This window comes from Theobroma cacao, chromosome 1 (assembly GCF_000208745.1).
Source record: "Theobroma cacao cultivar B97-61/B2 chromosome 1, Criollo_cocoa_genome_V2, whole genome shotgun sequence".
Lineage (NCBI taxonomy): Eukaryota > Viridiplantae > Streptophyta > Magnoliopsida > Malvales > Malvaceae > Theobroma > Theobroma cacao.
Genome location: NC_030850.1, coordinates 33294226 through 33309910, shown reverse-complemented (window position 1 = coordinate 33309910; position 15685 = coordinate 33294226). Strand labels below are relative to the sequence as shown.

The 15685-nt window shown below is 37.9% G+C and overlaps 1 protein-coding gene and 1 long non-coding RNA gene across 2 annotated transcripts; one reads left to right on the top strand and one right to left on the bottom strand.

The window, feature by feature from the left end:
- LOC18613920 (homeobox-leucine zipper protein ATHB-12) lies at positions 4428-6089 on the bottom strand. The gene is made up of 2 exons (XM_018114424.1): positions 5439-6089; positions 4428-5341 (listed from the first exon to the last, which is right to left on the bottom strand). Exons 1-2 carry the CDS (start codon positions 5793-5795, stop codon positions 4982-4984), a joined length of 717 nt encoding a protein of 238 aa, XP_017969913.1. The 5' UTR covers positions 5796-6089; the 3' UTR covers positions 4428-4981.
- On the top strand, positions 12409-14686 carry LOC18613919. Its single transcript, XR_001926707.1, has 2 exons — positions 12409-12892; positions 13165-14686. It is a non-coding gene; the product is annotated as an uncharacterized LOC18613919 (long non-coding RNA).

The following is a 15685-nucleotide window of genomic DNA, read 5'->3' as shown; positions in this document are numbered from 1 at the left end:
TAAACTATGCATTTTTACTATTATTTTTTTTATTATTACTATCATTATTATTTTTTGATTTTCTAATATTAAATATAAGCATTCGTAATATATATACATATATATAATAACTTTTCCTAATATGGTTTAAATCATAACAATAAAATGTAATTTATTTAACCAAATGGGCCAACCCAAAATTAATTGAGACAAGTCCAAACCAAAGAAGATGGGTTATACCTTTCTGGGCTCGAATTAGCCTAGCCCGTTGGCTCGCAGAAGCCCAAATCTGTTACACCCGGTCCGCTTCCTGAGGTCCACAAAGCAGAATTCAAAACGCATCGTTTGGTGCCTGTAGAGCCGCTCAAAACGACGCCGTTTGGGCCTGGACCTTCCAACTTCTGCCACTCCACTAAAACGACACCGTTTTGCTCTCCTACACCTGGGTATAAAAACCCCTTTTTAGCCTTTTTTATTCATTTTCAACTTTCATTTTCTCTCTCTAGCCGTCGGCCTCTCCACCTTCTCTCTACCCGCCGACCACTACAAGGCCTCCCTTTTCCTTTCACTTCACCGGCGGCGGTTAAGATCTCCCTCTCTTCACCGACGTCGGTCTCTCTATCTTCTCTCTAAGCCCCAACCAACAGCCTCAAAAAAACAACCCTTCCCTAATCGAAGGAGCACCCAAAGCTTTTCCCTTTCATTGCCGGCAGCAGCTGCCTAAACTCCTTTCTGAGCTTCAACCGATAAACCCAAAAAATCTTGTTTTAATCTTAGAAACCCAAACCCGAAAAAGTCCCCCAAGACTCACTCCTTTCTCTCTTTTCGTTTCTTTTTGTTTTTTGCATGTTTGAGATTTTTCGCTGCTATTGATTGTGGTTGTTTTCGGCTGCTAGAGATTTTAGGTCTTTTGGTTTTTTTTTTTAAAAAGTTTCTTCTTGATTGTTCTCCTCTTTGGTTTTGCAGGTTCGATTTTTAACAGCCGGGTTGTCCAAAAATTTGGACAACCCGACAATGGGGTTCTGGCACCAAGGAGTTGGTAGCCAGAGCCCCATCATTTAGGGTGGTTGGGGGAAGGGATGGCTGGGCGTACGCCTAACCTTCTCTTTTTATTTATTTATTTTACTTTATATTTTATTTTATTATAATTTAATTTTTTCATTTATTTTTTAGGTGTCTACACATGTATCATTCTTGAAAATAAACATATAATTATTCTCCATCATTTGACCTACACTCAGCAGATTTTGTGCTATATCAAGTATTAAAAGTACACCATGAACATACCTCTGGCCTGAAGAAGTGTTAATTCCAATTGTACCTCTCCCCACAGCATTTAAATACACACCATTCCCTATTTTAACTCTTGATCTATAATGAGTGTCTAGATCTGTAAACAAAGAAGGATTACGTGTCACATGATTAGAACTGTCACTATCAAGAAGCCACTGCACATCATCTGAAGAATTGCTTCCAATAGCCATAAACAGTTGTTGCTTTAAAACTTCAACATTTTCAACAGCATAAGAAACCTTTTCTTTTGCTTCAGGTTTGTTCTTACAAACCTTTTCCACATGTCTAAACTACTTGCATGGATTGCACCTTACACTAGGCTTGTACCAACAGTATGACTCAGAGTGACTCCTCTTCTTGCAACAGGGACAAACTGGAAATTTGGTTCTTCTATTTTGTATTTTTCTTCGTTGTGAGCTACCTTTTTACAAATCCTTTGCATCACTCAAATTCTTCTTTGCTGAAGTATCAACATTAACATTTCTTTTCATTCGAACAGAAAAAGCTAAATCAGCTTTTTCAATCTTTCTGGTAGCTTTCCTCTAGTCATCAGCCTCAAGAGCACTCATTAAATCAGTGATTGAGAGCTCTGAAATATCCTTCACTTGTTTCAGAGAAGAAACTACAACATCAAACCTCTCTGGTAAGCTGATGAATACTTTCTCCACAACCTTTGCATCTATCAAAGACTTTCCCATCAATTGAATTTGATTCACCAGCTTCATCACCATATCAATGAATTCTTGCGCAGTCTGACTTTCCTTCATTCTTAACATTTCATATTGTCTCCTAAGGTTCTGTAGATGCATCTACTTGCTTCTGATAGACCCCATGAACTCTTCTTCAAGTTTGCTCCGAACTTGCTTAGCTGTTTCACACCTTATAATCCTATTGAAAATTGACTCTGTAACAGCTGATTGTATGAAGGATAAAGCTCTGTATTTCTTTGCTACATCCTTCTCATATTGCTTCACCTGTGTTAACGTAGCATTTTCTCTAGATGATGGTATTTCAAGATCATTCTCAAAAACATTCCAAAGGTGAACACCTTTCAAGAATGATTTCATTTTCACAGCCCAAACAGGGTAGTTAGAACCATCAAAAATAGGTACATTTTGCTGAGTAACAGTTGAAGTTGACATCTTGATGAAGAGTAAACAATGGATAAGTGAGAAAGAAGGTTATAGGTGGCTCAAAGATCGGTTATATCGCTTTGATAACATGTAATGAAACTGAGAAAACGAAGATAAAACCATAATAGAGCAGAAGATATCATATACTGCTCTACAAGGGAGAAGAAAAAATAGAGAACAAAAGAGAGGAAAATTTTTTATATAAACGATGCTTCTAATTCAACAAGAACCAAAAATATTTATACAAACTGTACAAGGTTAACACCTATTAACATAAAGAGACAAGTGTTATTAACCAAACCATGCACAAAGACACCTCATAAGCACTGGTATTAAACTCTCAATAACCAGTACAATGAAGCAAAATACATAATAAACAAAAGATTATAGTCAATGCATGCTTTAACTCTTAACATTATCTTTATCTGCTGTTTGTTTGATTTGAATGATGTCTCAACCATATGATGTTTGGTCAATTCCAATGGTAAGTGGTCCTGAAAACTTTCCACTGTGAAGAAAGCTTAGATCCTTGATGCTGATAGGAGGTATGATCTTTTAGTGCAGTTAAAACTTTATCGAATATATAGTAACTTGACATTGAAGGTTTATCTTTTGCCCTTTACAAGTCATTAACTAATCATGTTTTTGGTTAAACTTTCAATTTCGTGGATTAAAATTTACATTTTTATTTCCTCTGCACGCCTTCATTTCTTCATTTAAAATGCCTTTGACTGTCAACACAGCGGAGTCCTGAACCTTGTTTTCGCATAGAACATCTGGACGCATCTCATAGAGGAGCTTGACTGGGCATTCTGACAAAATGATAGCTTCTCCTGCTGTAATTTGAACAGCATGGTCATACTTTGCTTGATCTTTGTTCAAGTAAAATTGATATTTGATTTACTTATTTACCATGGTCTGCTTTATGTTATGGTATTAAGCTGTGCTTTTGTGTGATCTTTTTACCGAGAACATTTCTTTCACTAAATTCACGCATGACCTAGGTGATTTAAGGTAGTAAGTGAGGCTTACTGCCTAAAGTATTCTGGAGGCTGATATAAAACAACAGAACAGATATGTTTTTCTTTGTAATTATGTTTTAAGGTGTGGAATTCCAATTTTAACAGAACTCTTAAGGCGGTTTCAGTCAAAAAGGAACAAAAGGAATTGGGAAAGTTAAGATTTGGGAAGCCATTGCTTGTGCTGTTGGTCATATCCAGTCAAGTAGTTAAATGACAAAGCTTGTTGTTCTAGTTAATCGGAAAGGAGAGGCAAAACTTCACAACTTGACATTTGATGCAAGCTTGAAGTGTCCTTTGTCCAAACAAGCTTCCTTCCAGTGATTGTTTCGGGTTGTTTGAAAACAACCTTCGACTGGAATGCTGAATAATCTAATGTAATACTTGATACTAGAACATAAATTGGATGTACTTGGAGATACTGGTTGTCTTCCCATTTTGTTTCTTCAGGTGCTTTAAGGTCTACATTTGTCTGGACAGTTCTTGGAGAATCCTTTTAGGCCTAAAATCTAGAAGCAAGTTCAGATAATACTCTGACAAAGACATCACGAAAAAAAAAATCTGGATTTTCACTTATTAGGCAAGGAGATTTTGATCACTTCAACTTGCTCCGTAGCTATTGATTTCACAGACTGTTGCATTTTGGATCTTTTATCATTTACATTGAAGAACTGTGATTTTTACAACTTAATAGCTAGGCCTCAAAAGGTCTGAAGCCAATAATTAGTTCATCCAAAATGAAAATACTCTAATGATTGAGGAATTTACCCTTTTAATTCTTTCTAAGAATTATACTATATGTCCTGTTTTAGATTCAGAGAGGACAGGGGAAGCTTCTCTGCTATCAACATAGCATCAATTCATAGACAACTGCATTTGAAGATTGTAGGATGATAAGTCTAAGCTACTTGTCATCCTCATTGGGTTCAATAAAACTACTTATCGTTTACTGATTATTCTTTTTCCTTATTGCCCAACCAGTCCCATTGAATCTCTTGCAGGATGAAACAATTGTGCAAACAACAAGACACCACCACTAAAACAACAAGGAGACAAAGAAAATAGAAAGAAAATTGGATTCTGTAAAGTAGGGATTTGGATGCCATCCTTCAAAGTTCTAGCTGAATGACCGTAGGTCATGTTTGAGTGAACTCCTTGTTCAACCTTTCTCGGTCTCTCAGTCCCCATTCCAACACAAACATCCACATATTTTTCATTTCCGTTCTTTCAGCATACATAAGAACACTTTGAAGGCCTGCCTAAGTCCTACTGCCCATGATTTCAGAGTAAACAGTGAACTCCAATTTTCTGCTTCCTGGCCGAAAGTGGTACACACCAGGGAAGCTGAAGTTAGATTTTAGACAAAGGATGAATTGAATTCATATGTTCTCAGACCGCAAAACCTAGTTCTCTTCATCTAAATTCAGTGATATATTGAAGTGTTCCCCTCTCCCATGTCCCCTACTTGCTACTTTGCCCCAACGCTCTCGTGGGCTGTGTACAAAAGGAAGATTATTTGCATACATTTTCCTCCATACTTTTTGTTATTTCATTTGTTCAAGACCAAAAATCCCACCATTGATAACCACTACCGGACTGATCGAAAAGACCAACAGAATCAAAACTGCGCCAATCTTCTGGAGATGTTAAAGAACCATCAGCTGGTTCCACCATGTTTATAAGGCTGGGCTCTTCTTCAAGTCCAAAGTAGTCTGTCTTTATGACACTATCATCATCCGACAGGACTCCTAGTGCATGTTCCGATCTTTCCATCGATAAACTGAGCTGCCCTTCAGAATCAGACTTGACAGCCTCTCCCTTTTCAGAGTCTCCGTCGATGCTATTCGTTGTTGTAACTTGTCCGCAGCACTGGCCTTCCTCTTTTGGCTTCTTGAGCAAATCGTTCAGCTTCTGCAACTGTTAATTAAGAGTACAAAAAAAAAAAAAATCTTTGTTAGCCTCGTTCATTGCTTTCTTTCTGTGCAAACCAATGAATTAAGTAACTAATACATACCTGAATCACTAAGGCCTGCTTTTCTTTCTTTAGACTTTCGAACTTGGACGCTAGATTGTTGTAATTGGCCTGTAAGATACCGTAATCTTTTTCAAGCTGCTTTGATTTCCACCTAGCTCTCTTGTTCTGGAACCATATTGCAACCTGTCGTGGCTGCAACCCCAACTCTCTAGCCACCTGAACCTTCTTCCGAGGCTCAAGCCTCGATTCGGATTCAAACATCAATTCCAACGATTTGATTTGCTCATCGCTGAACCTCCTCTTGTTCTTGTTCTTCTTCTTTTTGGTAGCTGTAACTTCATTCATGCTGGCAAAGGGCTCTGGCATCTCCTGAGTATATTCTTCCCCATCTAACATCTTTTGCCAGAATTATTCTTCCTAACCTGCTGCGAATCTTTGTCCTTCATATACAACCTGGTAAGTACTACTAGACAGTGGTTAAAGAAAGGGAAGGTTTTTAGACGTTTGTACCTCCTGGATGAGCTTGTACTTATAAAGCCTGTACGCAACCAGAGTATCTGTCTTGGTTTTGAGTCTGACTGGATTTCTAATTGCTATCTTAGCTTTATATCCCAACTCTATGGGATCTGATAAGTGATAACGTATAGTGCTTTTCCTCTTCGGCCTTGTTAACATTACCCAATTTTCCTTTCCATAATTCCTTTTTCTTCTAATTTTTTTTCTCTTCCTGCTGAATCTTTTTATTTGATTAACCTGCGGGTAAGTTCAGCTGCGATGAAAATTAAAGCTAATAAGGAAAAAAGGGAAATAAGGTTTCATGTCGGCGTCAAGTCCTAGCCGCCCTCTTTGTTAGCCCTTGTGGCTAGCTAGCTTAGTATATTTTTACATTATAATCATGTGTTAGCATCACTTCACATTTTAGAGATTTGGCATTCTAATTCATTGTGGTTACAATATTAAAATCTGCCTTGTCAGCATCATCATCATCACAACTTCATCTCGCCTTGCTTTTTAATCCTAAAGTGTCGGCTACATGAATCACGTTCCACCACCATTTATAATCAAATCCCATCTTTTAATTTTATATATATATATATATATTGCAACCAACTATGCATCCTTGTTCGTTGGAGAAACCTGCCATGATCATCATCGTTTTTCCACATTTCTTGCCCAATTGCATACCGTCTTAATTTTCTTCACCTCATTGGTTTTTCCGTCTTCCTCTTCACAGGAAGTGTCAAGGCTCGAGTCCTCAGCTGAGCCATTGATTAACTCAGCTCGAGCCAGATGAGCGGGTATGTTTGGTTGCTGTCAAAAAGCACAATCTCAACGTACTCAACTTTGATTCTCCATAATAAAAAACAATTTTGGAAAACTCTCCCCTTTATTTAAGAGAAACAATTAAATAAAATCAAAGAAAAATTCTTCACCAATAAAACCAGTTGCCTTGGGACAAGTACCTTTCACCTGTCACACGTCATCCAACCAGCAATCGCCACTTGCCATCGGTCAAAACTTCGCATCCGCTTACGTCGCCTCCTTATTTGGAGTTTTAGTTTCCTTCCGGTGACGTGTCGAGAAATTTGTGGTTTTAATACAGCGGACACGTGCCCCAGTTTTGTTCGATATCGTAGCTAATTGGGAGTCTGCCTGTGGGGACAACGATTTCCAAGTACAGGTGTGTGCTCGCTTTGCTTTTTGCTACACCCTACCTGCTTGCCACGTGCTACCAGCAAAAGGGATTTTGCCCTTTTTCATTTAAGACCATCAAAGAGGAAATCGAAATTCCAACTACAAGCCAGAAGAACATAGTTTCTTCTTTATTGAATTTTCTAAGTTAAAAAAAAAATAACATTTGGGTAATCAATGTTGGATTTTCAAAATAAACATTTGGTTTCAGTTGATATCAATCTAGGTGCATGAGTATTTTAATGGAGAGCCAATGAGAAAGAGACATTTAAAGTACCCCACATATGTACAATTAGAGGTCATTAGGATCATATATACATTATCTAAAGGGAATGTTGGGAATGATGGTTTTTGCTTCAAACATTGTAGAGATTTTGATTTGCAAATCATTTTCTCTCAAATTTTGTCCAATCCGTCAACAATTGGACGCTACGGATTGGGTGGCTAAACCTTCAATCCCTCGTAAACGATACACTTGAAGGAGGACTTCACCTTTATCAAAATTCAACCTTGCTTTAAACTAGCATAAACTCTTTAATGAGGTTAGATGAATTTAGTCTTCTAAGACTAGATGGAAACATAGAAAAAAGAAGGGAAGGGGTGGCAACATAGTGATGAAGACTGTATTTGATAATGACTTGAAATTTTATTTGTATTAGGCGAGGCGCGCTATCATTGCTTGATTAGTAAGCATTTTCTTCCGTCTGGGTAAGATTGAAACAATGAACCAATCGATAACCTTGGAGTGGCAAAGTTAAGGATTATAACAAGGGATGTTAATTAAACGGGTCAAGGGAGTTACACTTATTTGAGGAAGCTGGTACTTTTTTTGCCACATTGGTAAAGATCAAAGGTCCCAGACTCCCAGCGAAGACGGCTACCGGGTCAAGATGGCAGAAAATGAGTGGGATGGGCCTGACCTTGTCGGATAGAACAGGTCCAATTTAGACTTTAGTGTTTTGGTATGTTGATAGCCTTAATCCTGGAGATGGGGAAAGATAGAAAGGATTAAATTGCGGTCGTAGTCAAGGAGTTTGTCGCTTTGAGTTTAAGGAAGTTCAAAGCAATGGCAAGTTGCGGTGATGGTTTTTACTCTTTAGAATGGCATGAAGTTCATTGAAGACGTCGTGGTCGAAAGATGTCACCTTAATGATTAATGCATCCGATGATAAGTATTACACTTGTCAGCTTTCGATGACACTCACAGCGACTGCTATGGGCCGGATAATGGATGGATATTGCCTCCTCCTCGTCTACCCTTTGGGCGAAACTTGCACAAGCCAAGGCCCATAGGCTTGCCATTAGTCTGATTAGAAGTGGTCAAAATTCCCCCACGTTTGTTTTTGAGCCATTAGCAAATGTGGGCTGGCACTCCGTGATCAAACAGGTATCTTGAGAGTGGGCTAGAAAATGAACAAAAGAAAAAGACTTGATGTCTACTATTACCTCTTTGGCAAACTCATGCTGGTTGCTTGTTCTTGCTCCCTGTCTACTTTTGGTCCGTATTGAACCCTTTACTTTTGGGTATGAAAAATTAACCTTAAAACCTTTCTACCATTTACTTGATTTAAGTAAGATCTTAGCTTGTTTTCTCCTCATCTCCAAGATTGGCATGATGCCGAGTTGTGAATTTGTCCATTGACAATAGAGAGTCAATTGGTTTTCACTTATTCAACCTCTGCAGAATTCCCAAGATAACAATGCAAATTAATCTTAGTTGAATATGGGGTAGCGATTCTTTCTTTCTCTTCTTATATTTTTTTTATATTAAATATTAATGAAAGGGGTGGGGATGCTGCGGGTGGGCTTGAAACCAGCAGGAGGAACAGAAAGGAAAAGGAGAATGAGCTGGACGCTGGTAGTGCAGCGCGGAAGAAACTAAAGAGAAGAAAACAAACAAAACAAACAGAGAGGTCTTTATGTACTCACAACTTTCACTAATTACAATGCTACAGCCTATAAGGAAGTAGTTTAATTGGGGGGAGGGGGGGGGTGTAATTTGAAACAAGCAGTACAATCATTTTTAATACTAGTAGTAAGTTAAATATTTAAACCAAGGAAAGATTTTTTTTGTTTGAAGTTATAGGGGCTTGTGTGGAGGAGTGTAGGAACGACTGAAAATGCTTTTGTCTACTGAAATTTCTACAATCAACAAATACAAACCCACGTAAGCTCTCTCTTTCCTTCGTACGTTTGTTTTGCTTTATAGAGTATCTCCCTTTCTCGATTCAGACACCAAATTGACTCGAGTAACAAAAAGCTCCTAAAGTTTGCTTAAACTTTACCTCCTTTTCAACTGCTCCTCTTCACCTTTTCTCAATGGCGTAGGCCTCAGAGAGAGAGAGAGAGAGAGAGCACGTGACCATGCATATGGAGAAGTGTGAACATGTAAGTCAGCCAGGTCGGAGTGTTGGTAGAACCTAGAAACCCAAGCTAAGGCCAGTAAGAGAAAAAAAATTTTAAAAAAAAACATAAAGATTGCAATATGTGGCACTTAGCTTTGAATTTCAATTTTTTTTCTTATTTTAATTTATAAATTTTGCTTGGTTTTGGTAATGCAAAATCTATGCATTGCAAAGGTCATTGATTATTATATAATTGCAGACTCGACAACCTGGGCGGGAGATGCAGGATTTGACATTTACGTGTTGTTTCTTTCCCACTTTCTCTCTCTCTCTCTCTCTCTCTCTCCTCCTCTCTCCCTCTTTGACACAATTTTCAAGACTGTAAAGCGTTGAAATCTGGAGCCAGTATCGTCCTCTCCGTTTGTCACTCTGATGTACAGTCGAGAGAGAGAGAATGGTGGAGCCTTCGCTGTGGAGGATATAGAGCATGGCAGCACATCTCCCGGGCACTCCCTTTAAATAAAAACAAAGAGCATACAGTGTTCAAACAAAGCGCCAACGCTGTTTTCCCATCAACCTTCCAATTACCTTCAAGACAGATACTTTGGGTTTTTCTCAGCTTGTTTAAACATTTACTTTCCATTTGATCAAAGCCATAATTAATATGCTTGCTGTTTTTCCAGAGATTTGTTTGAATTTATTGTACCCACTAGCTAAAGCGGATGAGGTTGTTAATTCTGAATGGGGTAGCATTTTCTGTGGGATTAGGTGCACGTGGAATTTAATTGACATCTGGAAATGTACAAAGAAGCATTACTGTCATATTTGCCAGCTATATTTTCCCCAATTACCTGATTATTAATTATGGGAGCAGTGTCTCATAATACTCTGCAAAGGGAACAGTACATGGAGCTAGGAGCGGCAGCAAGTTGCAGTATAATGACATTAACTTTCTATGTTCACCACCGTAAACCACAGTACATCCCCTCAGCTCGTCACCTTCAACTTCAAATATATATGCCAAATTAACCCCAAATCTCGGACAACTACTTGTAAAATGAAGTGTGCCAAACCAAGATCTAGCATGCACTGTTTTGGATATATGAACATATCAGTGTTCCTGTTTTTATATCATTTGAATAATCACTTTGCATTTGAAAATCTTGGAAAAGAGGAGAGGGGGGCATCTTTTTCGATAATTGGTTTGGTATTTTGTCAAACTTTGCCTAAATTAGGTGATCAATATTTTTTAGTCGGAGGGGAGAAATGAAAGAGACTGATGAAAATGGCCCTGCCAGAAAAGAAAACCGAACCCATTAATTCGCGGAGCTACCTGTACTGCAGAATGATACCAGTTTCGCTAAGTCTTTATCCTGACACCCAGAAAGTAATGTATGTTTTCCAAGAATCCAAAGACATCATAATCTCATGAAAGGCACTATTTGTTTTACCAAAGTAACAAAATTTAATAGTGGTAGTAGCCCAAGCTTTGCAAGGTTAATTTTGAATGCATCTGCTTTTTGGTATGCGTGGCCACATATGGGGACAACAGCCGAGTACTTGTTTCCCAAAATTTTTCTTCTGAAGGAGCTAATTGGAGCGCTCTCTCATGGTATTCTAGCCATAAGCTCCAATGCCTTTTCCCAGAGGGAAGATCAGATTGGTGTTGTCAATTCCCTTTGTATGTAAACAATGATTATAACATGAATGCAAAATGGGATTCCATAGCTTTTGTAATTTATGAACATTTTGATTGTTTTTCCACATCTAATCTAACAGTTATATCCTCGATTTTGTTAATGCAAATAGAACTAGTGTACCGCAGAACAACCCAACCCCTCCCTCTCGATTAGGTTTTCTCTTTCTCAAACTGATGTGACAGCTACTTAATTTTAATGAATGGGCGGTGGATCATAAGTCTGACTACTTATGTACTACCTTGAGTAGCTATTTCAAATTAGCTTCAACAACCAAATTTGTTGTATTTGCCAATTACCAGAGGTTTATAATTATAGACATAATGATTAACAAAAGATTTGGAGGCAAAAGCAATTACTTATGATTTCTGGGTTTTTATAATTTTGTAAATGAATGCCTTAATGTTAGCCAAAGGGAATAATCAAAAATCAACAAAGCAAAGTGAAAACGTAAGTCACTTTGACCTTAGCCAAATAGTTGGGATGGGTAAAAAGGCAAAGGTGAAAAGGAAAGCGTGGACCCTGACCCTATCTGTCGGTCATCGCCTCGAATTCCTCGCCATTCCAAAAAGTGACACGCCAGACGAGGGTCCCTTCCTTCATGAGAAAACAAAAATACAGCATTTTTAAAATTAAAAAATTTTTCAAGTTCAAAAATTGAAGTATGTTTTATTATATTTATTTAAAAATATTAAATGCTAAAAAGTGTGAGATATTAAATGTGTTTTCCATTATCGGGCAGCTCAATAACTCAACCACTCCTCTGACTCACTTTTAGGCCTTCCTTTGCTTTGATTCCTTTTCTATTCAATTATTTATGTCATCATTATAGTTTTTTTTATCGCAGTACAGTCTCTGTAACATCATTGTACAAAATCTCACAAATCCTACGGTTCTTAAGGAAAGGGCTCAGGATTTCTAGGCTACATTAACGAATAGACACTACATTTTCACTAGTTCCTTTATGTGTTTTGATGACACCATCAACCATCATGCCCCTGAATCTAATGGTGGGTTTTGCTCCAATGTGCTAATTTCTCACTCCACTTAACATCGTAATCATCAAGAGAATCCAACGGTTGATAAGGGTTTAAAAAAATGGTTTTATGGTACATAGGTATAACACCCAAAGTAGAGAGAAGGAGAGAGAAAGAGAGATTAGAGTGCATGGGGTCGTGGTCATTTCTGGAACTGAGAAAACAGCTGGTAGGGTCGACTCTGCAGCTATGTTTTGTCTTTTTTAACGTTGGCTTTCCACTCTTTTTATTCATCTTAAAAACCCCCCCGCACCCATATCATTCTCTTCATCATCTCATGATCACCCAACACCAACACCACAACTCTCCCATCTCTTTCTCTCTCTCTCTCTCTTTCCCTATCTCTGTCTCGCTCACTGTCTCGTCCCCCTTGAAGACAGGCGAGACTCTTGGGGGATAAAGAGATAAGAGTATCAGAGAAACACATAAACAAACCACTTAGTTGCAACCAACAATTTATGAGAAAAGTCTTTTGAAGATATAGCTTTAATTCGGATGTGCCAAGGAGCTACTCTTTTGAGGGGAATGTTGTCTGGCTCGAGGACACTTTCTTTTAATCCATTTTCTTGCATTAGTTTGCTCCTATGGATCTGATTATGGTTTTAATGGATTGAGCTTGTGCTAGTGCCGTCGGACCAGGCTTCATTCCCCCCAATTATTGCTTCCATACGGCACTCTGTAGCAAAGGCTAGATTCTAGATCATGGACTGCAGCATGTAAAGGTTTGGTTTCCTGCTTTAATGATTACTTTGGCTGTTATTTGTTTCCTCTTTTGGGAAAATTTGGTTGTTTTAGATCATTGGGTATTTTGTTTTTAGAGCAATTAAGGTTGTTAGTTGTGTGCAGATTGGTGTAATGATGAAGTGTTTTGACCATATTTTTTCATCATCTGGATAAAAGTTTCATCATTACTCTTTTTTTGTTTTTCCTTTTTTCTGCGATGCTATGATGGTGTTTTTGTCAGTCCTAACCCTCCTTTCTGGTTCATCATTAGGTAGATCCTTCCCATGATGGTTTCCTGTATCTGATCTGTCTGTTTCTGCTGTTTTTCAGATCTGGCTTTGAACTTTGGTAAACATACTCTCTTCTTTTTAACGCCATCCCTATCTTTCTTCCTTTTTCATTGCTCTAGGGTTTCAAGGTGGAGAGCTTGGCACTTCCCTCAAATGAACCTCTTTGAACAAAGCTTGACCTGGGTAAAGGACCAAAGGTAAACAGAAAAGAAAGACTTGCCCTTTCTCTAACAATTTCAAATTTCCGTGAAAAATATTTCTTGTAGTGAGGAGTTATTACTCAACCCAATTCGGAAGAACTTTATATTCGTGAGTGATTCTTTGAAATGATGTTTAATTTTCTTTAACACACATGGCTCTTTATCAACTTTCTTTCTTTATTGATGTACACTAATTGGATCTGTATTATCCTTTACCTGCTTTGCATGGTGAAGGAAGTGCATTTAAGTATTGAATTTAATATGATGCAGTAATAATTTTGAACACCTCAGTTATATTTTACTTTATTTAGATTCTCTAGCTAGCAAGCTTGTGCTATTGGAATGAATAATGGACCTTTCACTGTAAATATTACATGTCTTGTAGAGTTAGCATGATAGGACAATGACAGCTTTTGTAAATAAGAGCTGTGTCAATGGAAGTGTGGGCACAGACATGGGTCTGATTAAAGGAAACCCATCACATGCCTTGGCTTTGTCATGACATCTTATCTAAAACCCTAAATTTGATCAACAAGTTGTCCCTGTTGAGTGTTGAAATTTGGTAAAATAACACGCTTAATTGTTCCATCGAATGCTTTCTTCTCTCCTCCTGGGTTTTAAAGAGTGATGGGTTTCTCCTCCAGGGATTGAGATGTGTGCTTACTTCTCACGGTATTTGTGTTCCTTACAACAGGGTTAAGGAACTTCGTGCAGTAAAGCACATGCTTTAATTACCAAGTAACTATCATTTGAAGGAAGGGAGCTTTTCCCTATGTTTGTGCTTCTTCAGTACATTTTAGGGAATTAGTGTTCAAAACGAGGTGTAAAATTTTAACATTTCCCATCATACTTTTTCCATAATTTGCTCTTGCTTTACTCTTGGATGCTGAGGAACAGAACACACGAAGAAACAGTTGATTAGAAAGATTGGCAGAGGAGAGTTTATCTAGGGCCTGTAGGCCTTGGGTAACACGTATCCCAGTAGCTTGTCACACCGGTATTTATCATCTAAAACTCCTCCGCCCTCTTTGTCCTTGCCAGCACCCCTACATTGACCAACAATCACATTACTGTTCACATGCTCACCAGAAGGATTACCCATGGACAACTTCTCTTAATGCTTATAGCGGTGAAAGTTTTGTGTTTTAAAATCCTGGTTAGGAATCTAGGAAACAAATGTCAGGTTTTTTTTAATACTCCCTACTTGTATCACTTGTATGTGCATTGTACCTTGAGGGTAACAGCATTAATGTACCTACATTCTATCACTGGATTTGGATACTTATCCTTCTCTCTTTTTTTATTTTCGTCTCTTTTTTCTTAGTAATTATTTTCATATTCATCTTGTTGAAAAAGCAGTCGTATGAAAATGCTGTCCCCTAAAGAAGTGCCTTTTGGGGAATTGGATCTTTTTGACCTTTGCAAACATAAAGTAAAACCCTTTCTGCTTTGCTTTTAATTCATGATTTTCGAGACTAGCTTTTAGTAGTACCCTTGTTTTCTAGAGAGAGAAAAGATGTTTATTGGGCCCGTGTTTGACGAATTCTTGAAGCCTTGAGGCCACAATTTTCCCGTGAATGATTGGTGTGTTTTGTGTATATAGCTTGACCAAGACTCCAAAAAAATCTTTTTATTGCATGTCCAACAGGATCTTAAGTACCTAAATAGTAGCTCTCTCTTCATGGGGTTACAATCTAGTAACTGAATCGATGGTATAGTACATTAATGTATTAACTTGACCTCTAAACATATCCCGGAATCGTATGCTGGCATGGCTTCATTTCGTCATAGCAAAAACTTTCGATATTGCAAGCTAGCTACTTCCCCATCAGCTGGAAAGGGCCCATGATTTGAAATCTTGTCGGGTGCCATTGCCATTGCCAATGCCAATCTGTTCCATGTGGTTAATGCACTTTGAACAGGATGTTAAGTACCTTAACGGTATCTCCGAATAGGGTTACATTCAAGTACTAATTGAATGGATGACAGTACATTAAAGTTTAAACTTGATCTTAGCAAAAATTTTTCAATGCTATATAGCTACATCCCCATCAGTTGGAAAGGCCCGTGATTTGAACCCATGTTGAGTGCTATTGCAAATGCCAATCTCAATCTGTTACGTGTGGTTGATAAGAAAAATCAAAGTAAAGGACAGTCATAAGAGTGATGTACGTCGTTATAATTCATATCAATCTCATATAATGATTGGGTTATATATAACAATAATGTTCCTATTAATTCAAATCAATTTTATCCAAAATTTAACTGTTTCTTCCGGGAAAGAGAGCCCTTATAACGTTAT

Bases quoted from the DNA above. Each gene is read 5' to 3' on its own strand.
- LOC18613920 (XM_018114424.1), bottom strand. From the start codon at position 5,795: ATGTTAGATGGGGAAGAATATACTCAGGAGATGCCAGAGCCCTTTGCC. The intron at 5,342-5,438 runs GTATGTATTAGT...CTTAATTAACAG, and splicing joins AGCAGGCCTTAGTGATTCAG to TTGCAGAAGCTGAACGATTT.